The sequence below is a fragment of the Balaenoptera acutorostrata genome, chromosome 10, assembly GCF_949987535.1.
Source record: "Balaenoptera acutorostrata chromosome 10, mBalAcu1.1, whole genome shotgun sequence".
Lineage (NCBI taxonomy): Eukaryota > Metazoa > Chordata > Mammalia > Artiodactyla > Balaenopteridae > Balaenoptera > Balaenoptera acutorostrata.
In genome coordinates this window covers 63188691-63211200 of record NC_080073.1, presented here as the reverse complement: position 1 = coordinate 63211200, position 22510 = coordinate 63188691, and the positions used below count along the sequence as shown (strand labels likewise).

At 41.4% G+C, this 22510-nt stretch overlaps 1 protein-coding gene across 1 annotated transcript in view; it reads right to left on the bottom strand.

Moving 5' to 3' along the window:
• Positions 1-22510, bottom strand: part of LOC103018155 (dystonin) — a 489012-nt gene that overhangs the window by 75654 nt on the left and 390848 nt on the right. Inside the window, 4 exon segments of the mRNA XM_057554087.1 lie at positions 177-336; positions 2771-2937; positions 5322-5492; positions 7000-7161. Coding sequence (XP_057410070.1) covers positions 177-336; positions 2771-2937; positions 5322-5492; positions 7000-7161 — 660 coding nt within the window.

The window sequence follows — 22510 nt, the reverse complement described above, 5'->3', positions numbered from 1 at the left end:
CAAAAAGAATGGACAAATAAAAATGACAACATAAATTGAACAAAAAGATGACACATGAAATGGGTCTTAAGGTTGCACTGATGCATCACACAACAGTACAAAACTCAAATGCATGTCCTAAAACCACAAAGGGCACGGAAAACTGGATCTCACTAACGTTGTGATGGGAACCTTACTTTGTGCTGGGCAATTTGTTCCTCCAGCTTGGACGCTTGGGTTCCAATGGGTTCGCTATTCGCCAGCCTCTTTTCTGTGGTTGTCAGCCACTCATTCAGTGGTTCTAAGGTTTCGTGAAACTGCTGTGCTACCACTGAGATACCTTCCAACTGACGATTCCTGAAAACGTGCCAAGAGGAAGGTCATTCAGGGATGGGAAACGTGGGAAACCGTCAACAGAAATCTTCACTCGTGCTCCTGCATTCCACTCCAAACAGTTTTTGTAGAAAACATCTAACGTTAACATTAAAATCTCTCACACGGAGAGGATACTTTAAAATAGTTCTCCTATTCTCCATGCTTCCACTGCCAGGGGCCGGGGTTCGATCCCTGGTCGGGGAACTAAGATCCCACAAGCCACGTGACATGGCCAAAAAAAAAAAAAAAAGAAATATCTATGAAAAACTTTAAAAAATAGTTCTCCTATTAAATAAAAGTAAAGCTGAACAACACATCAACCTCAGGTGCCTGAATCCTGTGAAAGTCTTAAGTAACCTGGTTGTAATACTTACAATAATAATAGGTATAATCATACTAATGTTATAAATAGTAGCCATAATAATGATAATAATAGGTAATACTTACTGAACATATATTCTGTGTTTTATATCATAGTTAACTTCAATCGGAGCATCAGTTACTGAGATTGCTTTAATCAAATGGTCAAAATTAGATTTAAGTTTTGAAGAATAACTATAGCATCCCCTGTGCTGGAATTACTAGTGAGTCCTCCTTTAAAAAGTACACTGTCAGGTACATTTCCCCGAGGCAAGAGTTAATATTTTATGGACTAAAATATCATGAAAGAGGAGAAATATTCCTTAGACTTTCACTTGTAACAGAGTTTGAATGCTTTTAGAAAACCCATTGTTTCCTCCCTTAAAAAGGTACCACGTAAGTTAAAACCTACTTGTACTGTCCTCGGTTTTTATCTACGGCAAGTGATTGTGCTGGTCGGTATACAGAGGACCTGATTCCGTATCCAATCCTGTGAATTATTTCTGCTGGGACCAAGAGCTGCTGTCTTAACCTGTTATCATGTTTAATTCTTAGAGAATTACATGATTTGAGAAATGAGCTTTCTATGGGGACAAAGGGAATTATAGACAACTGGTACATGCTACCGAACATAATTTCTATACCTTCATATCACAAATTACATATGCATATATTTTTAAAACCTTCAGTTGAAATACATTTGATCTTTTTAAAAAAATGAATAAAATTACTACATTATTTTTGACTTCTGGATTATCACTATTTATGACTCTTTTTTTAAAATTCTAATATCCAATCACCTTAAATCACTGGAAAGAACTATTTTGCAACTAGATTTAATTGACTATGATTTAAATTGTAAGGGAATCTATTAGTCTGTGTGTGAATCATAGCATCACCACCATCCCTCCACTTAATACCGCTGTGAGGAAGGTTTAGGAAAATAAAGGACAGTCATGGGAGTAAAGCAGAGATCTAGACTTTCATTTATTAAAAAAAAGTACTGAGAGTCTCTCCCATGGCAGTAATTCTGGGGCATTACACAGAAGGAATAATCTACTGACACACATTAAAGAATAACATGAAACTTCCAGCCTCCTTCGGAGCCCCTTATTCAATGGTCCTAGAATGATAACTCCTTCTACTCTGTAATTCAAGATTGGACAAACCCTTCTCTGCACCATCTTAGTTCCAAAGAAGGTAGGAATGTATGGAGATGCTCAATCTCTTCAGTGGGTCATCTATTTCCAACCCAGCCAGTGTACACTTCAATGTAGCTACAACTTGACATCGGTCAATGTGGTGCCAGTGAAAAGAATGAAGAAAGAACTATATTCAATATCCTATGATAAACCATAATGGAAAAGAATATTTTAAAAAAGAATGTATACGTATGTATAACTGAGTCACTTTGCTGTACAGCAGAAATTCATCAACTATATTTCAATTAAAAAAATTAAAAAGTAAAGAAAACAAAGTGTAATGAAGCCCCGGTGGAGCCACGCTCCAGCTTCCGGCCCTGGTAAACGTCACAGCGCCCTCCACCTGCCTCACTTCCCAGATAACTCCCACTCCTCCTTTAAAACAGAGCTTAGCTGTCACTTTCCTGCCCCAGGCCAGGTTCCTCCTGTTCTCTGCTTCCACAGCACCCCGTGCCCAGGTTTCACTTTGAACCATCACATTTGTCATTAGTCTTCAATGGCTACGAAACCCTGCTAGGCTGTCCCTTGTCTGAGGGCAGGGATGATCTGACCAGCGCACCCCTGCGGAAGGCCCAGCTCTGCCTGATGCACGGTAGGCAGGCGATAACTACATTATAAATGAATAAACGAATGACCCCCAAGGGAAATACTCTTCTTAAGAGTTGGGATAGATTTGGAGACTACAGGACATCCCCATCGGGGGAATAAGGACAGAGATGCCATAGCCCTTGCCCTCCATGTTCACATACATGATAAACACAGGAAAATAACAATTTGAAGAAAAGTATTACCAAAATACAAGAAATCAGTAATGAAAGCCATTGCTGCTCTTTCCAAAGACTGGAAGCATTTACCTTGTTTCAGCCTTATTAAGCAAGGCCGCCCATCTGCTATCCAAGAGACTCAGTTGTTTCAAAATCTTCACTTTATCCGCAGGTTCTGCTGTGGCGGCAATTTTTTCTCCTTCCCGTTTGATCACCTCCACAGTAGATTTGCGGTCATCCAACAATCTCTGGAGAAGCTTAAGACAAAATAGTCAATTTTTAAAAAAATAAATAAAAAGAAAGGAAACAAAGCGATAATTTTATCAACATATGAAAAACATACACAAAGTACTTTGGATATGTAACAAAAATAACTTTGTGTGGATTCACATACAAAAGGACCTGAGAAGTAGGATTTTTTCAAAAAAACTCCTTTTGTTTAACGATTCATTACTATTGTGTCAAACATTGTGGTGGCAGCTTTTCACACTAAATAAAACGAATATTGATAAGGCCACTGAACCATTCGTTATTAACTTGTTAATATAAAGCAATGGAGTAGAATGTGCCGCTTAGGATAACCCCTCTGCACTGATAGCGCAAAATCCCAATTATTATCATGAAATGGGAATGCCCTAAACAATCAACAGTGATCTGTCCCGTTGAGATAGAAAAGGTCACTATAAATCATCACTGTTTTCAAAACCTTTTCCCTTGTTAAACAATCCACCGCAGAAGGGAAGTTGAAAGTCAGACCAAGTTCACAAGCTAGTGAGGCTACAACTAGAGGCTCTTGGTTGCTTTTAGGGGGTAAGATAGCTCCTAAAATTCTTTACAAGGATGAAAACTAAAAAGAGCCTTTAAATATCATTTCCACAATGAACCGAGGGGGAAACATGTCAGAAATCCCCAAAGCTGGCTAAAGAAGACTAATATTTCAGGATTGAGCCGTGGAAAAAAATTCAATTTAATGCTTCATTTTGAGAAGCCTGGAAGGGAGTGTTCGACATAGGTAGCCAGAAATCAGGATTCCCTTCCTCCAATGAATCAAAACAAGTATTTCAGGAATAAGTGCAAACCTCAGGCCCTGTGTGAAGAGCAGTGAGGAAGGCACAGGTGTACAGAATGCTGAGTACCGCAATGCTTCCTTAACCTGACCCTGACGGATGCCTAAGGACCAAAGGCACAGACAGTCACCCAGAAGTAACAAGCTGGAAGGGTATTTTTCTCACTGTCACTTTGGGATCAAGGCCACCACAGCAGGAAGGGAGGGGAACAGGGCCAAAGAGAAGGGGAAGAGATGCCCTCTCTTGACACAGGTCAGAGTCATCATAAATATCAAAGTACAACAGGTGGTTTAGGCAGTAAAGAGAACAATTAAGTGGATTACTTTTGGTACACTTTAACGAACAGCTTCTAGCCATTAAAAAAGCAAAATCAATAGACAGATTTTGTTGGCTAAGCATAGTTCATTAACTCTGGGCAAATAATAAATGTTTAAATTAAATCGTGAATGGTAGCAATTATATTATTATATTTAACACCAGATTATATTATATATTTATTACATTATATAAATTATACATATATATTATTTTATTACATATTATTATATATTACCATATTTTTTCAAATATCAAACAAATGCAATGTGTCTCCTGTTATATTTCTTTAATCCATACCTGTAAATCTATTTCTAATAAGTTAATTTCCCAAGACACTAAAGTCTTGAAGAATTTTTAGAGTAGTATTGGATGTCAAAACCCAATTAAGCCTCTTAATCCAGTCTCTTCTTTTTAAAGGTCCCGTCTTTTTAAAGAGAAGCCTTATCAGTGTGCTGTGTGCCAGGCGCCACGCCCCCCATGTGTCATTTCAAGTCATGGCTGACAAATCAATACTGGACAGGTCACTAAATGCTTCCTCATGACCACAAAAATTGTACATGTGGCCCCAAGTAGTCACCATCCCTCTAAGAAGTGTCTTTCCAACTGGGTCCTGTATTTGCAGAATCAAAAGACACAGCAGCATGGTTCTCAGCATATGTGAATCAACTCTCTGCCATGTCAGTACAGGCTGAACCATAACAAACTGCCCATACTGACTCTATAAAATAGGCAATTGCATGTGCATCAACCTAATACACAGGAAAACAACAATATTTCTGTTCGAAGTCACCTTTTCGGTAAGTGATGTCTTTGAACTCAACTACACTATTTTTTAAAATTGTACACACACACCCCTCCACTCAGCACTTACTGTCCCCCACCCTCGCGCTCTGTCTCTTGCTAATAACTCTTATCTCCCATCCCAGTGTTATTTATCAATGGCTAATGTAACACCATTTACGTGTTTACTTTGTTTACTGTCTCTCTCTCCCCGTTCCTCCCTTCCCACTAAACCTTAAACTCGATGATCTATGGTTTGTATTCAATGATATATCTCCAGCACCTGGAACAATGGTTGACCTGTGGCAGATGGTCCACAAATATTTGTTGAATGACTAACAAAACAATGTCTAGAGCATTGATTACCAGTTAACGAAGATATCCTATTAACACAAATAAAGAGAGTCACCAAGGTAAACTTTTACTCTCATTGTTAAGATTTAACATGAAACAGTATGAAAGCTCCGCTAACTTACCTTCTGCTCTTGTATCTGGGCCTTCACCACCTTGAACTCAGCCGATGGGGGCTTCTGATTGGCCACAAGCTCCTCGGTGTCCACCATCCAGCTGAGTAGGGACTCCAGGGCGTCCTGGAACCTCCCACAGTGCAGCAGGGCCTCCTGCAGCTGGGCTGCTCGCTGGGCCACCTGCACAGCACCAGGGATCCCCAGTTATCTACTGCATTCAGGAAAAATGAAATTTGCCCACTAGCCAACACTTTCCATGCTCATCTTCCCATTTGGTCACAAATTTTCTTTTCCTTCTCACTTAAAATTCACCCAAAGCATTGCTAGTGGGCAGGATACAGATGGAAAGGAGACAAACTCAAACTTAGCAAGTAAGCCAAGGAGATAAGGTTGCCATCTCAACCAGTCAGTGCAAAAGGGGAAGCCTTTGAGATTTTGGAAGTATCCAATACATTTATGATTAGCAATGAATGGTTCAAATATTTTAAGGTTACTGAAAGAAACAGTGCCTTATTCATTTTTATCATTATCCCTGGGATTCATTCTTTATTTCCTACTGTTGAATATTTTTTTTAAAGACTAAGATTTAAACAACAATATTATTGTGGAGAGAATCAGAATTACGTTCTGCTAGGCAAAATAACTATGAAGTATCCAATTAAATTCTGCTAGATCCAAGCTCTATAGAGTCCTTTCTTGACAAGCCAGGGCCTTTGTCGCCCAGTAAATGGAGTCTCTGTGTCCTGCATAGAGATATCCTATTGCCCCCTCAAAGGTCTTTTCTTTTTGGGCTGAAAAAGTAGTTGGCAAGATATTTTAAGCTCCATGGAAAGTATTCACACCTGACACTGCATCCCAGTTGTATTTGAGGAGTGCTGCGGTATGAACCAAACTCTAAAGAAGGATAAATGTCATTCTGAGATCCAGCCACTGCTTAAGATTTCAACGCAAGGAAAACTCCAAGAACAATCCCCCACCACTACCACCACTAGACGAGCACTGCCATCCCGAAACCCTTTTCTGATCATTTCTGTCACATAAAGAGCTGCCACTGTGCGTCGGCATCACCTTCTTAAGACATCAGAGCATTATTTTCCAGTGTTTTCCATCATGGGCATTTAGAAAAAGGTGGGATCTACATCTTATCAGTAAAATGGTATTTGGACTTAATGATCTATAGCGAGGTGCAAACCCTTAGTCCAGGGCAAACAGACACACAGCTGTACTGTGTGACCTATTACACAGTGTGGAGTGAGTTGCTGACATCTGAAAATTAGGTTTCACATAAAAAGTGAGAGTTCCAAGTTCTTTGCAAAATAAGTAAACGACCTGGCAACAGGGAGCCCAGATCCCTATGGGACACTGATTATGGAGCCAAATAGCCCCTGTGCCCTTAGAGGTGCGTGTGCTCCCACCAGCCCAGGGCCAGGATCCTGGCGGCCTGCCGTCACAGCTGTGCAGCCGGGTCCCTATCCTCAAAGGGGGCGGTGGGTGGGGGAGGTCCTTCCTGCATCTGTGCTGCCCAGCAAGCCCCGGGGGCATCTAGGGTGGGCTATCAGTTCATGGGGATGTTAAGGAACAGGCAGGTTTAGGGAAGCTTGGCTACTAGAAATACGACTGGTGGTCACAGCAAATGCTGGAGAAGAACAATCCACAGAAATGACAACGAAGGATGCGGCAACGTCACCTTCTTGTTGAGGGTCTTCCATCGCGCACTGGCATTGTCCAGGTCCCGCTCCAAGGCCTGGGTGCTGGTGCCCTTAGCGGCACTCTGAACGAGGCCTTGACCCAGCCAGTTCACATCCTGCTGTTTAACCTGCAAGGGTTCAATCTCTTCTTTTTGGAACACCTGCATTGGAAAGAATAATTGTATGAATTATAGTACCTAACAGCCACCAAATATAAACATCTGTCCAATCATCAGGTATAGATTATTAGAAATAAAGATCATTTTTGTTGCCTAGTCATGTGTTATAGCTGCTTTACGAATAATAATGAGAAAGTAAACTAAATATAAATTCACAACGTTATCAAAACCACTCAGGTCAGAAAGAGAACGATAAATACCATATGATATCACTTACATATGGAATCTAAAATATGACACAAATGAACTTATCTACGAAGCAGAAACAGACTCACAGACATGGAGAACAGACTTGTGGGACTTCCCTGGTGGCGCAGTGGTTAAGAATCCACCTGCCAATGCAGGGGACACAGGTTCGATCCCTGGTCTGGGAAGATCCCACATGCCATGAAGCAACTAAGCCCGTGCACCATAAGTACTGAGCCTGCGCTCTAGAGCCCACAAGCCACAACTACTGAAGCCCATGCGCCTAGAGCCCATGCTCCACAACAAGAGAAGCCACCGCAATGAGAAGTTCACGCACCGCAACAAAGAGTAGCTCCCCCTCGCCGCAACTAGAGAAAGCCCGCGCGTAGCAACGAAGACCCAATGCAACCAAAAATTAATTAATTAATTAATTTAAAAAAGAGAGAGAGAGAACAGACTTGTGGTTGCCAAGGTGGGGGGAGGGATGCACGGGGAGTTTAGAGTTAGTAGATGCAAACTATTACGTATAGGATGGATGAACGAGTTCCCTTACTGTAGAGCACAGGGAACTATATTCAATATCCTGTGATAAACCATGATAGAAGAGAATAGAAAAAAGAATGCCTGTATATGTATAACTGAGTCACTTTGCTGTACAGGAGAAATTAACACAACATTGTAAGTCAACTATACTTCAATTAAAAAAAAAAAAAGAAGGTACAGAAAATGCTAAGGAGCAAAATGATAACAAGGGCCCAAGATGAGCCTTCCTGGCAAGAATCCTTATAGGCCCTTCCGAGGATGCCTGCTGCTAACTGGCAAATGACATTTGAGACTCAAATTGGAAATGGGGGTCACTGACAAGAAGATGACGTGAGCCAGAGGGGCAAATACAGCGAGCGTAAGAAACAGAAAAAAGAGGTAGATGGGCACTGCCACAGTGTGGAGCCCTACACGTCTAGCCCCTCAACGTCTGTCAAGATGCCGACGGGCTTGCAGGATGCACGGAGGCCTCACCCCACGGATCTGATCACACAGGGCCGGCACAGCAACCCTGGTCACCCTTGGATCACTGCCTACACTGTCGGCAGTCTTCCAGCACTCTCCATGCCGACTCTCCATCCCACCCAACTTATAGGCCCCACTGCCTGTAACTGGCAAAAGATCTAATTAATGTATTACGGTAAAATGCAAGTCCCACGAAAGCACAAATTTCTCTTTTCCTTATAGTCGTTCTATACCCTGGACCTACCACAGTACCTAGCTTGTAATATGGACCTGTTAATGATTTGCCAAATGAATATCAGTATAGAAAATTTTATTTATACCTTGGGGTATATGATGATAACCCCTCAATAGATAATACTGGGGGGGGGGGGTACCTCAACTCTTTCACAGATAATACAAATGTTTTTAATATAGGGCTTGAAGGATGCTAGGAAGGCAAATAAATTAATTTAACTAAGGAAGGGAAGCTTCAGCTAGAGATTAAGGTAAGACAAGGTTTGGGGCACTGAGTCATTATACTACAGGCCACTATATAAGTATATTAACAGTCCAAGTGAATGAACAGTTAAACAGAATATATGAAAACAATAAAAGCAAATATCAAAATAGGACTTAAGAAAAAATTACAGGCACAGTATGGAAAATAATTTTGAAAGATGTAGAGGCTGCCAGAGACAAACTCCACCGACTCTGGAGCAAGCCCAGCACACAGGATACTTCTGTGTTATAGTATGAATGAGTAAATTAAAGAACAGCAAACAAATAAATGATCATCTCTTCTAAAAGTCCCCTCTTAGCAAAAAGCCCAAACTTCTTCCACAGAAAATCCAGACAGTTTCCACACTGGCTAATTGTTTCTATATAACAATACTCAGTATAAAAAGTCAACTACACATAAACAAAGAATTATAAGAATTCCCCAAATCATTGGGAAAAAATTACCATACTTCTTTCATGATTTTTTAAAAAGGCATTAATTTACCTAATAAGTCAATAGAAACTTACAGGAAGGTAGTGAAAACAGAATTTGGTGCTATGATCCTACTTCTTTTCTATACCACTTTCCAAGTTACTATTTCTAGGAACTAATAGCTGTAGATATGTTTTACTACTTACCAAAAAAAAGAGGGGGGAGGGAAACTGCTACATTTTTAATTCCAGGAACTTGTCTGGTACATAAGGATTCAGGGAAAAGTTTTATTCTCCCTCACAGCTAATTTTCAGGGCAAAACAAAACAAAACAAAACAAAAACCTAATAAAAACGTTCCAGTAAATTGCCTTAACCCCTGGACTTGGTTTTAAAGAAATGAATTTCAGGGTTGCCTATCAGCGTAGTTCTGGGTGAGTCTGTGGTAATTTTCTCAAGTGCTAACAAAAATACACTAAGGGTTAAAAAAAGATAACTACTAAAGAATCTATATACTCCTAAGAGTTTAATTACCTTCTACAAATAAACTGCAAAATACTTTACAGTAAAAAAAAAAAAAAAGTACTCTGCTAAGCTTTCAAACTAGGATGCCATTTAATGCAACCTCATGGAAAGGGCATCCCTGATTAGAGCAATTATTTCATAGACTGATAGTGTCCAAATTCCTTATCTCCAAGTAACAAAATACCTAGGAAGAGAGACTCTCCGCCAGTCTAACCCATGAGTACACAAACACAAAAGAAGCTTAAAATAAAATAAAATTACCTCTGAGGCAAAGTTTACCAGAAGAGCTTAGGAAAAGGACCAAAATAGCTGAACTTCAATCTAAGTGGGAAGAAAAAAATTACAGGCTTGACAACCAACCTCTCCCTATTACAAGGCAGTACGCTTTACTTGCTTACCTCACTCACCACTTACCAAAAGTGAGGGGCTATACAAGTGAGGGGCAAAATACAGCACAATTACCTCTCTCCCCCATGCAGAGCTACTGAGAGAATATTTTCAGCACGTGTAAAAAGTCCTCAATTTGAGGAGAGCACTTCTCAGACCACAGCAATACTGTGTTGGTACCTTCCTGACTGAGCCCATTGGAGCTTAATAAATCCAATATAACTGCCCTTAAATGGCAGGGTCTTAAACCACAATTTGTGGAAAAGCCTAAGCCTAACATAAATTCACAGTGGAGGCATTCAAATGAAAGGGATCAGCCACCATCTCTACAACCAGGAGCAGGACCCCAAACAGCTGGGGATAATCACGCTCCTCAAAAACAGTCCCTAATTAATTTGTTGTTATGATCAACTTATCAATATCTGTCATTTGGTAGGGTACTAGTCAAACCCCTCCCAAAGACAAGACCGGATTGACCATGATTGGAAACACCAGTGGCCACTTGACAACACTACCACAGACCTTGGGCATCACAGAGTTTCCCATTTCCGTTAATTACCTGAACTGAGTGAAAGCCATTACAGACAGGGTCCAAGGTTCCTGCCCGGGCCCTTGTTTTTCGGGCAGCAGCTTTCTTTCTTACTGCTCTGAATTTTGGGGAGCATTGCATAGGGATCGCCTCCATCTCCTGGGCCGAAAGGGGAGCCTCCATGTCCTCTTGAGATGCTACGTTGGATTCTTCCAAATCGTATTGTGTCAATAATGTCAGGTTTTCTACTAAACTTGCGCTACCCCCATCTACATCATTTCCCCCCAGATCTGTGTGAGGGAGAGCCAAATCCTCAGGAGAACCTCCCATAAATTCCCTACTTCGTGCTGTGCTTTGTAATTCTCCTGGTCCATATGTTTTTCCTCCTTCTCCGGGGTTAGAAATACACTTGTTTTCTCCCTCTCTTGGCAAAATGAATGGGTCAGCCTTAAGCGTGCTCTCTTTGACATCATTCTGCAGGCAGCAATTTTCACCAAGGATTTCCCTTTGACCGTTGACACGTTTTGTTTCCTCTGGTGGAGAAACATCATGTAAAATCGTTTTGAAGTTGTCATCAAGGTGGGTGCTTCTGCATGAAAGCAAGGGGATTTTCTGTTCGCTGATGGAATTAACAGAAAAAAAGGGTCTATATTGCTCTGCTATGTGAATATCTTCAGCAGAAGACAAGCTTCTAATTCGGGACGGGTCTCCAGGTAAAATGCCCTGTTTTTCTTCCCTCTCGGCTGGAGGACTGCATAACCCAGAGTCATCCTCCTCCGATGTGAGAGAATTACTACCCCCTCTGCACTTGCCAGCCTTGGTAACAGCATCTGACAGATCAGGAGGTTCAACAAAAGAGCTTTCACTTTTGTTTGCATAATCCATAAAATTGGCTGGGACGAACATTCGCCATGACCGTCTATGCTCTTTCTTTTCTGCGTGGGATTTGGGTTTGGGTAATCCCGTGCTTCGGATGATATCGCTATTTAGTTTGAGGGCATCAAAGATCATCTTTTCATCGAGTTTGTGAGTTTCACGGCCTCTCAGCTCAAATGCACTGGAAGAAGCAAGGGCACCATTGGAGCATAAAGAACTGACATCCAGTGTTCTGTGACTGTAGGGTAAAGTCCGATCTGTGAAATGCCTGGAAGACAGGCTCCCCTTGGAACCAGAGTCGATCTGCTCATTCAGCCTAACCGTGTCGTAGATGGAGCGCTGTGGGACGTAACAGTCCTCGATGTTGAGGTCCTCCTCTTCCTCTCCCTTCCCTACACAGGGGGGATTCTGACGTAAACAGTCCGGTCTGCTCAGCGGCTTGCCCATTTTGGAGACAGTTAAAACAAATATTGCAGCTCTTGACGCAGAAAGTGGGAAATAAGGCAACGCATCTTTCAGCAAAGCACACTTCTGAACAGAACTATAAAGTGTCTCCAGCCCAAGGACGCATCTCACATAACACACGTCGTCATAGATGAGGTGTTTAAGGCCAGCAGCAGGGCACCGGTCTACTTTGCAACCCTCCCTTTACCTGGTGGTTTGAGAATGATTCTCAGAAATAAAGTGCATCAAGAGCAGAGGATAGACGTCTCCTTCCTCCTCCTACCTAGAAAGGCCCCCAGAGTTCCCTTTCACATACTCCAAAACACAGAAAAAAGAAAACAAATAATACACTAACAGTGGCTCAAACACTCAGAACATTCCATTGTCGGTCCATTTCCCTTTTTATTCTAATTTTGCATCTGAGATTTCCAGATTAAAATTTCCGAAGGAGCCAGCATCTTAACCGGCTGAATGTTAATTTCATCAGTGCTCTGGTTAACTGTAATCCACTTAAAGACGTCCTGCAAAACTCCATCTCTTTTATAAATAAACCAAGGTTCAGGAACTTAAAAGACAAACCCAGGGACCATGGACTGTTCCAATGAAGGCACAGAACAAGTCTTCAGAGAAAAATAAGTTAAGTCTAATGCGGTAAGAAAGTTCAAATTTTCTTTTACTCTTTTTGGGAGTAGCTATAAATAATCTTGATTCGAAAGGCAGTCTTTCTACCCATATTAAGCTTCTTCGAGACTATTCAGAATTATCCAAAGAGGAAAAAAATAGGCTTTTGGGCGGCCAGGCCAGTACAATCCAGCGACCGTTTAAAGTAAACAGAAAGCACGGTGTACTATAAACTCCCCTTAAAAAAAAAAAAAAAAAAAGCCATTTTCAAAGACTCTTATCTGATCCTCCTTAAGACGACGGATCCACCTGAGGCAACTGCAGCAGAGAAGAGCTCCGGGCTTCCTCTAAGGCTCGGGCAGCTGGGACCCCGCCGGCCTTGAAAGGCGCAGCTGGAGGCGGCGGGCGGGCGTCCCGAGCCCGGGCGCTCCCGGGGGCGCATCTGCCGCGCGCCCCTCGCCGCCGCGGGGCCCGGGCTCCCACTCCGCCGCTACGCGCTCCCGAGACCGGACTCCGTGGGCATATCCCCCGGACTCCGGCCCCGTCCGGCCGGGAGCCCTCGAGCCTTTGAGGGGGAGGTGCCCAGAGGCGGGCGGCTGCGAGGCAACCGCCTGGTGGTGACATCAGCGCGAACCAGACCCGGTCCTGGAGGCGCGGGGAGGGCGGCGCGGGTTCGCGTATCTGGTAACTGGGGAGGTGGGGGAGGGGCGAGCAGAGGCGGAACCGACACCAGGAGCCCCACCGGGACTGCACCCCTGGGAACAGGAAACAGGGATCAGGGCTAACAGGTCCCCATCCTTCAGCTGAAACCATACTCCCGTGCGCTGCAGCTGCGGACTCTTAGACGTTTAGTGTCTGCGAATGCAGAGCGCGTATGACTTTCAAGTCGACTCTTGTGTCATTCTTTTTAAAACCCAAGTTCAAGTAGAACTGTTCTCCAGAGTCAATTATTCCTAAGGGCCCAGAGTCCTGGGCACCGCGCACATGAATATTAGTCGTTACTAATAACCATGCCTTCCTCTTGAATTTGATGCAAGGCTCGGGCAAAGATCAAGGGCAGTTAAATGACTCTGGATATTTCATTAACAAAATCACATCCACATTTTTTAATCTACTGAATAAACACTCTTTAAAAATACTGTTTGAAAATTAACTCAGCAAGCCAAACCTTAGCCTTTGCGGGGGGAGGGGATTTCATAGATTCATTTAAATAAAGTAAAATCTATCCATTCCTTATCTTATGAAATAAGCAACCATGCCAGAGTAGCAGATAGAGGGCAGATTTTCTTTCCTTAATCTCACAAAATAATCATTTGAACATAAGTAAAACTGTGCTGGCCCCAAGTGAAGACAGTTCTATTAAAAACAACCCTATACTTTCTCTGATAATTTTACAGAAAAGATGTGGGATGGACCTTTTGTACCTTTCATGAGAAGATATTCCAAAAATGATTTTTATAAACCTAAGAACTGAATCTTAAAAAAACAAGTCTATCCATAACCGGAACTCTACAGGTTACACACCCATTCAACAATTATTAGATACAACTCAGTATATGGCCATCATGAAGTTGGAAAAAAATACCTGTAGCCAACTATAAGGGAATATATACATAATAAACAACCCATCAACATGATAATATCAATGCCCACTCTTCAGAGTCAAGAAGTGAAATACTGCAACAAGCACTTGATCCTGTCTAAGCACACAGGCTGTTCTGACATGTGGATCATAAAACAAAGAAAAACATGCCCACAGTTAACACGTTTGAACAGTGGGTCGTGCACTAGGCTGGAATCAGCAGAAACTAAGGGTTTGACTGTCAGTTGCCACTACCTTCCCATATAAGCTACTTATTCATGGCTACATGAATAATGAAGTTTTCACAGAATGTGGACCAGGGCCTTTCTCTAAACAGAGATCCTCCCAGAACTTTTCATAAGAAAAAATGGCCCTAATTCCGCCCAACTTCGGCTCTAACTCTGGATCATTAGCACAATTCTATTCTAGTCTTCTATCCTTCTGTGAAGCTAAGAACAGCAACCTCACATTTCAGGTGGATAGTACACTTTTAAAGCTACATAGACAGGGCTTCCCTGGTGGCGCAGTGGTTGAGAATCTGCCTGCCAATGCAGGGGACATGGGTTTGGGCCCTGGTCTGGGAAGATCCCACATGCCATGGAGCAACTGGGCCCGTGAGCCACAATTACTGAGCCTGCGCGTCTGGAGCCTGTGCTCCGCAACAAGAGAGGCCGCGATAGTGACAGGCCCGCGCACCGGGATGAAGAGTGGCCCCCGCTTGCCGCGACTAGAGAAAGCCCTGGCACAGAAACGAAGACCCAGCACAGCCATGAATAAATAAATAAATAAATAAAATTAAAAAAAAAAGCTACATAGACAATTCATTCATAAACTCGAGCATTCATCCAACAGTGTCCACTATTGCCAAACAGCACGGAGAGCCCTGGCAAAGTGCTGGTGCCCAGAGATGCAGCACCCCCGCCCCTTCGTGGCTTACAGTAACGTGGAGAATATGGATGAGAAAGTGAGCAGAGTAGAGCTGGGAAGCAGGAGGTGCTATGGGAAAATGTCCCCTAGTTGATTATGTTTAAGGATGTGCCATTTATTTAATAACTGAATTCCTATTTTATTAAAGCTGATTTCAACTAACTCTACCAGGGACGATCCTAATAGAGTCTGATTCAAATTGAAATGTGTACTCTTAATATTACATTGGTATTGATGACAACAACTTGCATATTTACCTTCGTGACTTGGAATCAGATTCCAAAGATCTATCTGGACAACATAAAAGAACTCACATTTAGAGCAGAACTGGACTGGCTGACCTTTTCTTCCTAAATTCGGTTTATGCAGCTACTTTCAATGCTATGGTCTCTAAGGTTAGTAAAATCGAGATGTACTGAACTGTGTTAAATACTAATCGTGATACCTAGCTCTCTCACATTTTCGTAAGAGAGAAATACACAATGAATAAAATGAGCAAGGTTTTTCTGAAAAGTAGTCAACAGTATTATTTCATACATACAGAAATCACAATGTTAAACTGGTCTCAAAACATAACTTTACACAGCCTACTAGATGTGATTCAGTTAAAAAATCTTCTAAAGGCAGATGATCTTAGAAAAGTACACAAATACTAACTGAATTATAAGCAAAATAGTATAATTTTCTCATTCTATATTTCTAAAATTATATTAAATCTTTTAAAAAGAAAGTTCCTGAAAAATCTTACCACAGGGCTTCCCTGGTGGCGCAGTGGTTGAGAATCTGCCTGCCAATGCAGGGGACATGGGTTTGGGCCCTGGTCTGGGAAGATCCCACATGCCATGGAGCAACTAGGCCAGTGAGCCACAATTACTGAGCCTGCGCACCTGGAGCCTGTGCTCCGCAACAAGAGAGGCCACAATAGTGAGAGGCCCGTGCACCGTGATGAAGAGTGGTCCCCACTTGCCGCAACTAGAGAAAGCCCTCGCACAGAAACAAAGACCCAACACAGCCATAAATTAAAAAAAAAAAAAAAAAAAAAAAATCTTACCACAAAGTACAATGATCCACATCATAGAAAAGGTAAAAGACTAATTTTACCAACTGAAACATGGCGTTTTTAGAGCTGAAAGGCTAGAGATATTAGGAAATTCAAGTGCAGTAAGTGGACAATGTTTGTGAGTAAATGCACTATTATCCATAAAAACTGACCAAAGTATCTTCCTGGCCCAGTTGCTTCTGAAATATGGATTAGAAGCCAAACAAGAGATGTGTTTTTTTGCTGTGAGTACAAAACTAGGCCTTAGAAACAACAATTTCTATTATTTTTTCTAAAAGAGATATGCCATTAGCTCAGGAAAACGGAAAGCAACCTGTGTTCTTAGTTTTCAAACTGATAAACAACTTCACATAAATGGGTCAAGGGTTTTCAAGGATAGTCATCAGATGAACATGCAGTAGCTATTTATTTCAATGGAAAATAATTTATATTTGAAGGAAAACAGGATATTCAGACCCCATGACAAAAGCAAACAAATTCAGAAACACTTAATAGGGTGACTGATCTTGATGGGAATCTATCTTGAATGTTAAGTAGGATCTGTAATATGCACTCCTCTTCTTCCTGGAAGTTACCATCACAGCATTTACCTACCCAAAGCTATTATTTAATGAATGATTACAGACCTAGAGAAACATTTAAAAAACATTAACCCATCAAATTTTCTTATCAAGAAACCAATGCATCATTTCATAACAACAAAGCAAATTCCTCCCTCTCTGCTCCCATTTCACACACACACACCCACACCCACACCTTTAAGCAACTTTCCATGAGAGTAAAATAAATTATGTAGATCTCCTTTTATCTAAGGAAGGCCCATGATAATGACAGGAGATGCTACAGCCTGGCGCTTTGTGTGTGCCTGTGGGTGTGTCCGAGCTGGGGGTGGCGGGAGAACCACTTTAAAATGAAGATACAAATTTATCCAGTTAACAACAAAACCACCAAAAAATCCCCTGGTATAAAATCTCTGGCTGGAACTGCGTTCAGAACAACCTACTTGAACTCCTTGATCTTTTTTTTTAAACTAGAGTATAGTTGCTTTACAATGTTGTGTTAGTTTTGGGTGCACAGCAAAATGATTCAGTTATATACATATAACTGAATATATATAGTATATATATACCATTCATTACAAGATATTGAATATAGTTCCCTGTGCTATAGTAAGTCCCGCTGTTCATTTTATATAGTATACGTAGTATGTATCTGCTAATCCCAAACTCCTTAATTTATCCCTCCCTCCCTCCTTTCTTCCCCTTTGGTAACCGTAAGTTTGTTTTCTACGTCTAACTCCTGGATCTTAAATGAAGCCATAGGAGTTAAGAGGCCACATGACACCAAGAGCATGGCGTTAGTTAGAAGCAAACATGGAAAGAGCCCTCGTGCCATGTTCCCCACCAGGACAGCCTTTCGGAGCAGGAAGGAGGCCCCATCGGCTCTGCTGGTGTGTGTGGTGGGACCCTGGAGTCTTACGAACCTTGCCCTCACATCAGCGCCATCCTAGTGGCCTCATGCAGCCTCTGCTTTGCTGGGCCTTCTCTGTTGCCCAGCATAGGTGATATTTTTTCTTCCTAACATCTTAAAGCCACTCTGACACAGCTGACTGAATAATGTGACCTTCCTACAAAGCCCATGCATCAAAGTACAGTTTCTATAGTGAAAACATTGTCACCTTTAAAAATACCACAGGAAGGTGTTATGAAACCTCCCTGATAACACAGGCTCATTAACAAAAATCCAGTCAAGTAAGAATATTTCCCCAAGAAAAACCTCTTCTGCGACAGCTTTACTGAATTTCCTCCTGTTCTTGACAAAAACGGAGAACAATTTGTCATTGACCTCTATGTAACAATACGGGCCACTGAGAAATCATTACTAAAGCATTCTTTGGACAGTTTAATTTTATCTCTAAAAATATGGTGACATTACAGAGGTGGTCGTAGGATCATTTAATAAATATCTTAAGAGGATACTTGGAAAGTGATTTTTTTCAGCCACACCATTTACAATTAGGACTCAAACCTCCCGGCTTCCCCAGCTTCACGGCGCCTGGCATTCTAGTTCACCCAACATGCACAGGAGGATTGCCTGGGTTCCACACCGCCTTCCCCTGGACCAGAGACCATTTATCACAGCACAATGTCTCTGGTTTCAACTCGGCTTAAAAATTCCCTGCTTTAAGAAATCTTTGGTTCAGAGAGACTTGTACCAGTGATGTGTTCATTTGTGGGAACAAACCGAATGACAACTGGAGCAGCGACAGAGTGGCCAGAAAACCAGTAAGCAGGTTGTGGGTAAGACTTTTTACCACGGCCTAGATGGAGCTCGGGAGGGTCATATATTTAGCTGGGATGTGACTGTATATGTCTGCTAAAACATCAAGTTTCTGTGTTCTTCACTGAAATGAAATCAATTCAATGTGGGGATAATTGGCTGTTGATGACATCATAGGAAGGCTGGCACGTATTCCTTGTACAGAGTTGGTATGTCTTTGAAAAATAAAATAGAAATGTGGAAACGTTAATATTACCTGATAACGTAGTTTAGATTTGAAGATAATCTTGAGCAGGAATCTTTAACAGAAGGTAGGGATGGGGGGTACTTTTTCCTTTCTGCCTAGGAATTTATGACAGTGTACACAGAATTTAATGCAATAATACGGAAGTATAAGTAGAAAAACGGTACTTTGGGTTATCAACAGTAATAGAAAATACCTCAGTCTTCAGACATCTTAATCCAATGACTAATAGTTAGAAGCCGGAAAACAATCCAAATTGTTTAAAAACCTAGCTAAAGTAACATAAAGGGTAGTACCAATCTCTTTTCAGAAACTTGGAATAGCTTTCACTGACAGTGAATTAGGACTTTTGGTTCAGAGCAGCATTTGTTTTCAATCATTATGCTTGGGTTGGTATTAAACATGAATTAATGTTATCCTGTCAAGGACATTAACTGCTATTTCCTAGGTTAAGTTTAAGGGGGGAAAAAAAAAAAGAATGGAACCCAAGAGGTCTGTCTTACCTAGTTTAAATAATCCATTATGCTCCCAGTGAATATAACGTAACCCGACTGAGGAACTGGGTAACAGCTATGAAGCTTCAGAAAGACTCTGAAGGCAGCTTATTCTATAGTATGAAGAACCGTTATAAGATTTTACCCATGACATTATGTTAAACGAAAGCTACCAGGTAGAGTCATGTCAAAGTGCATTATATTTCGAAGTCTGTGATGAAAATAGACCCAGTACTTCGGTGCTTTTCTGTTTCATTTTTAGAAATTATAAAGTAGCAAAATACTAGTTTTTTACTCAATACAAATTATTCCACTTAAAGCAATTTTAAAAATCTTCCTAAAATATTATGTTAAAACTAATGTCCAACCAAAGCTTAATCCCCAACAAAAAGTAAGTGAAGATCTGAATTGAGATAATTTACAACTTCGATCAAGAAATACATAATCACTAAGATAAGGAAATAACTGCCCTCATCATTATCCTCATCACAACATCTAGAGATCCGTTTCTAAGACAACACACACACATTCACCTCCTGTTATCACAGTGGCTGGCTTTACAGAACACGTTCCTTAAGTGAGTGTTCCTGGTGTTCTGGGTCAAAATAAACAGTGGCTGATTGACAGATGAATGGATAAAAAAGATTTGGTACATATATACAAAGGAATATTACTCAGCCATAAAAGAGAAGGAAATAATGCCGTTTGCAGCAACATGGATGGACCTGCAGATTGTCATATTGAGTGAAGTCAGACAGAGAAAGACAAATATCATATGACATTGCTTTTATGCAGAATCTAAAAAAAAGCTACAAATGAACTTATTTACAAAACAGAAAGACACTCACAGACATAGAAAACAAATTTATGGTTACCAAAAGGGAAAGGTGGCGGGGAGGGATAAATTAGGAACTTGGGATTAACACATACACACTAATATATATAAAATATATAAACAAAAAGGACCTCTGTATAGCACAGGGAACTATACTCAGTATTATGTAATAACCTATAAGGGAAAAGAATCTGAAAAAGAATATATATATATATATATATATATATACATATACATACACACACACACACATATATACATGTATATATAAAACTGAATCACTGTACTGTACACCTGAAACAAACACAATATTGTAAATCAACTATACTTCAATTTTAAAAAATCAGAAAAACAAACAAACCAACAACAATGGCTGGTTACTCAGGCCACCCAAATCAGTCTACGGCAAAGATGATTTGAAAATTTCCCAGAGAATGTAAGATGTACAACGTGATGAATAAAGTTGACCAAAACACTGCATTATATCCACCAAAACATCCAGGATCTGACACTTACTACCCGTGTGACCTTGGGAAAGTCACTTCCCCTCCCTGGGTCTCTGCTTCCTTACAATAAGATGGAGATAATGATAGTACCCAGTTCTCAGGACTGTCAAAAGGATTAAAGACAGTCTAGAGTCATGCTTGACACACAGTAAGCCCATAATAAATGTTAACTGTTGTAACTTAGTTTTTAGAACATACACTCGCAAACACACACACACAGAAAACAGAATCAGTGATTGTGTAAGCATCTTTATTTACCATAATATTCTTATTGTTTTTTACCTATGGCACTGGCATATACCAAATGCAGATGACTATCTGCTTGGAAACTTTCATTTCAGTCACTGGGTCTCAAGACACTGAAGGTATGTCATGATATTCTTTATTACTGAATTTCATTAAAATCAGTCAACTCCTTCCAAAGTAATGAGAAAACACATAGACACAGCACGCCAAGTGGCTTATTTTAGAAGACATGATCACTTTGTTTTTCTTCACAGTCAGATAAAGCAATCTGTGTAACCATGAACGGTAACGATGCTTATTTAGTGCTTTTCAGTTTGCAAAATAATTTCAAAGCAACGCGTGAGCGAGCCCCTCCTATCCCTTGCTTTTGCTTCCTTTCCGAAGACTTCTCCACAAGCAGAGCCATGTTTTTCACTGTCCTCATGCTTGGGGACCCAAAGCGGGGGCGTGGACAAAGCAGCAGCACCGATATTATGACTTTTGCTCATTTTCCTATAAGTAGCTGAAGCAGTGAAGAGAGATGAAGGCCTGCTCTCTTTTTCTAAACAAAGTCACAGAAAACCCAGAGAAATGATAACGTTTCACAAAAGCATGCTCAACTTTCATCAGTACAAAGACCACCTGATCACTGCCATGGAAGCGTTCAAGCTTTGTCAGGTCCCACAGAAAATTCCAGAGACTCACTCCTAAGCACCCCCCTACCCCATGTCTTCCAAGCAGCCACTGCCACAGAACTTTGTTTTTCTAAGACAGTTCTCTTATATGAAATCTTTATTTTGCAAACCACAGTGTGAAAGTGTGACAGAGTAATGAAGCTAAATCAACAGTGAGGCAGCTTCCTTCACCTTCCAGAATCAAGACCCAAGTACAGAACCGCAGGTTCTTAAGCCCTGAAGAAACTGGGCTTCAAAGGCACTCTATAAACAGCAAACAACCATAATAGTAACAAAGAAGAAAAAGAAGCTACTTTGAAGTTACTTTTCAAAATTCAGTCACCTAAAAATAACATCATGAAAGAGAAACAAAGGAAAGACTTTGTCAAGTACAACAGCACAGAATTCGGAGGTCTATTTGATTTATATTCATTTCTCCTGGGAAATGATTTGTTGTTTTGCAAATTCTGTTTCTATTTGATGCTATTTGATGCTTCACGGGCTGGTGGTGGGACTCAGCATCACACCAGCCTTTACTGGGAAGTAAAACGTACCTCATGAATACAACAGGATCCCCTGAAACCCCACAGGTTCCTGTCAGCCCTGTGCAGCAAAGGCTGGACAGCTAGGACCCTCGCTGTGCAGGTGACCCTCTCTCTGTCCCCAACGAGATGCGAGTTCTGCACCTGCTACCCTAAGCGGGTCCACATCGCTGACCCTGGACCTGGCCCACCCTCTTCTCCTGCTCCATCGTCAGGCATCACCGGGTGCTGTCGTGCGGTACACATTTCTCAGCCCCAAGGCGCTCAGAGTCCCATCAGAAATAATTGACTCCCAATCGTCTGGGGCCAGGATTACAACAGGGAACTCTACTCTGCCTTTTAAAATAGGAACTCAGGGGGCTTCCCTGGTGGCGCAGTGGTTGAGAGTCTGCCTGCCAATGCAGGGGACACGGGTTCGGGCCCTGGTCTGGGAAGATCCCACATGCCGCGGAGCAACTAAGCCCGTGCGCCACAACTA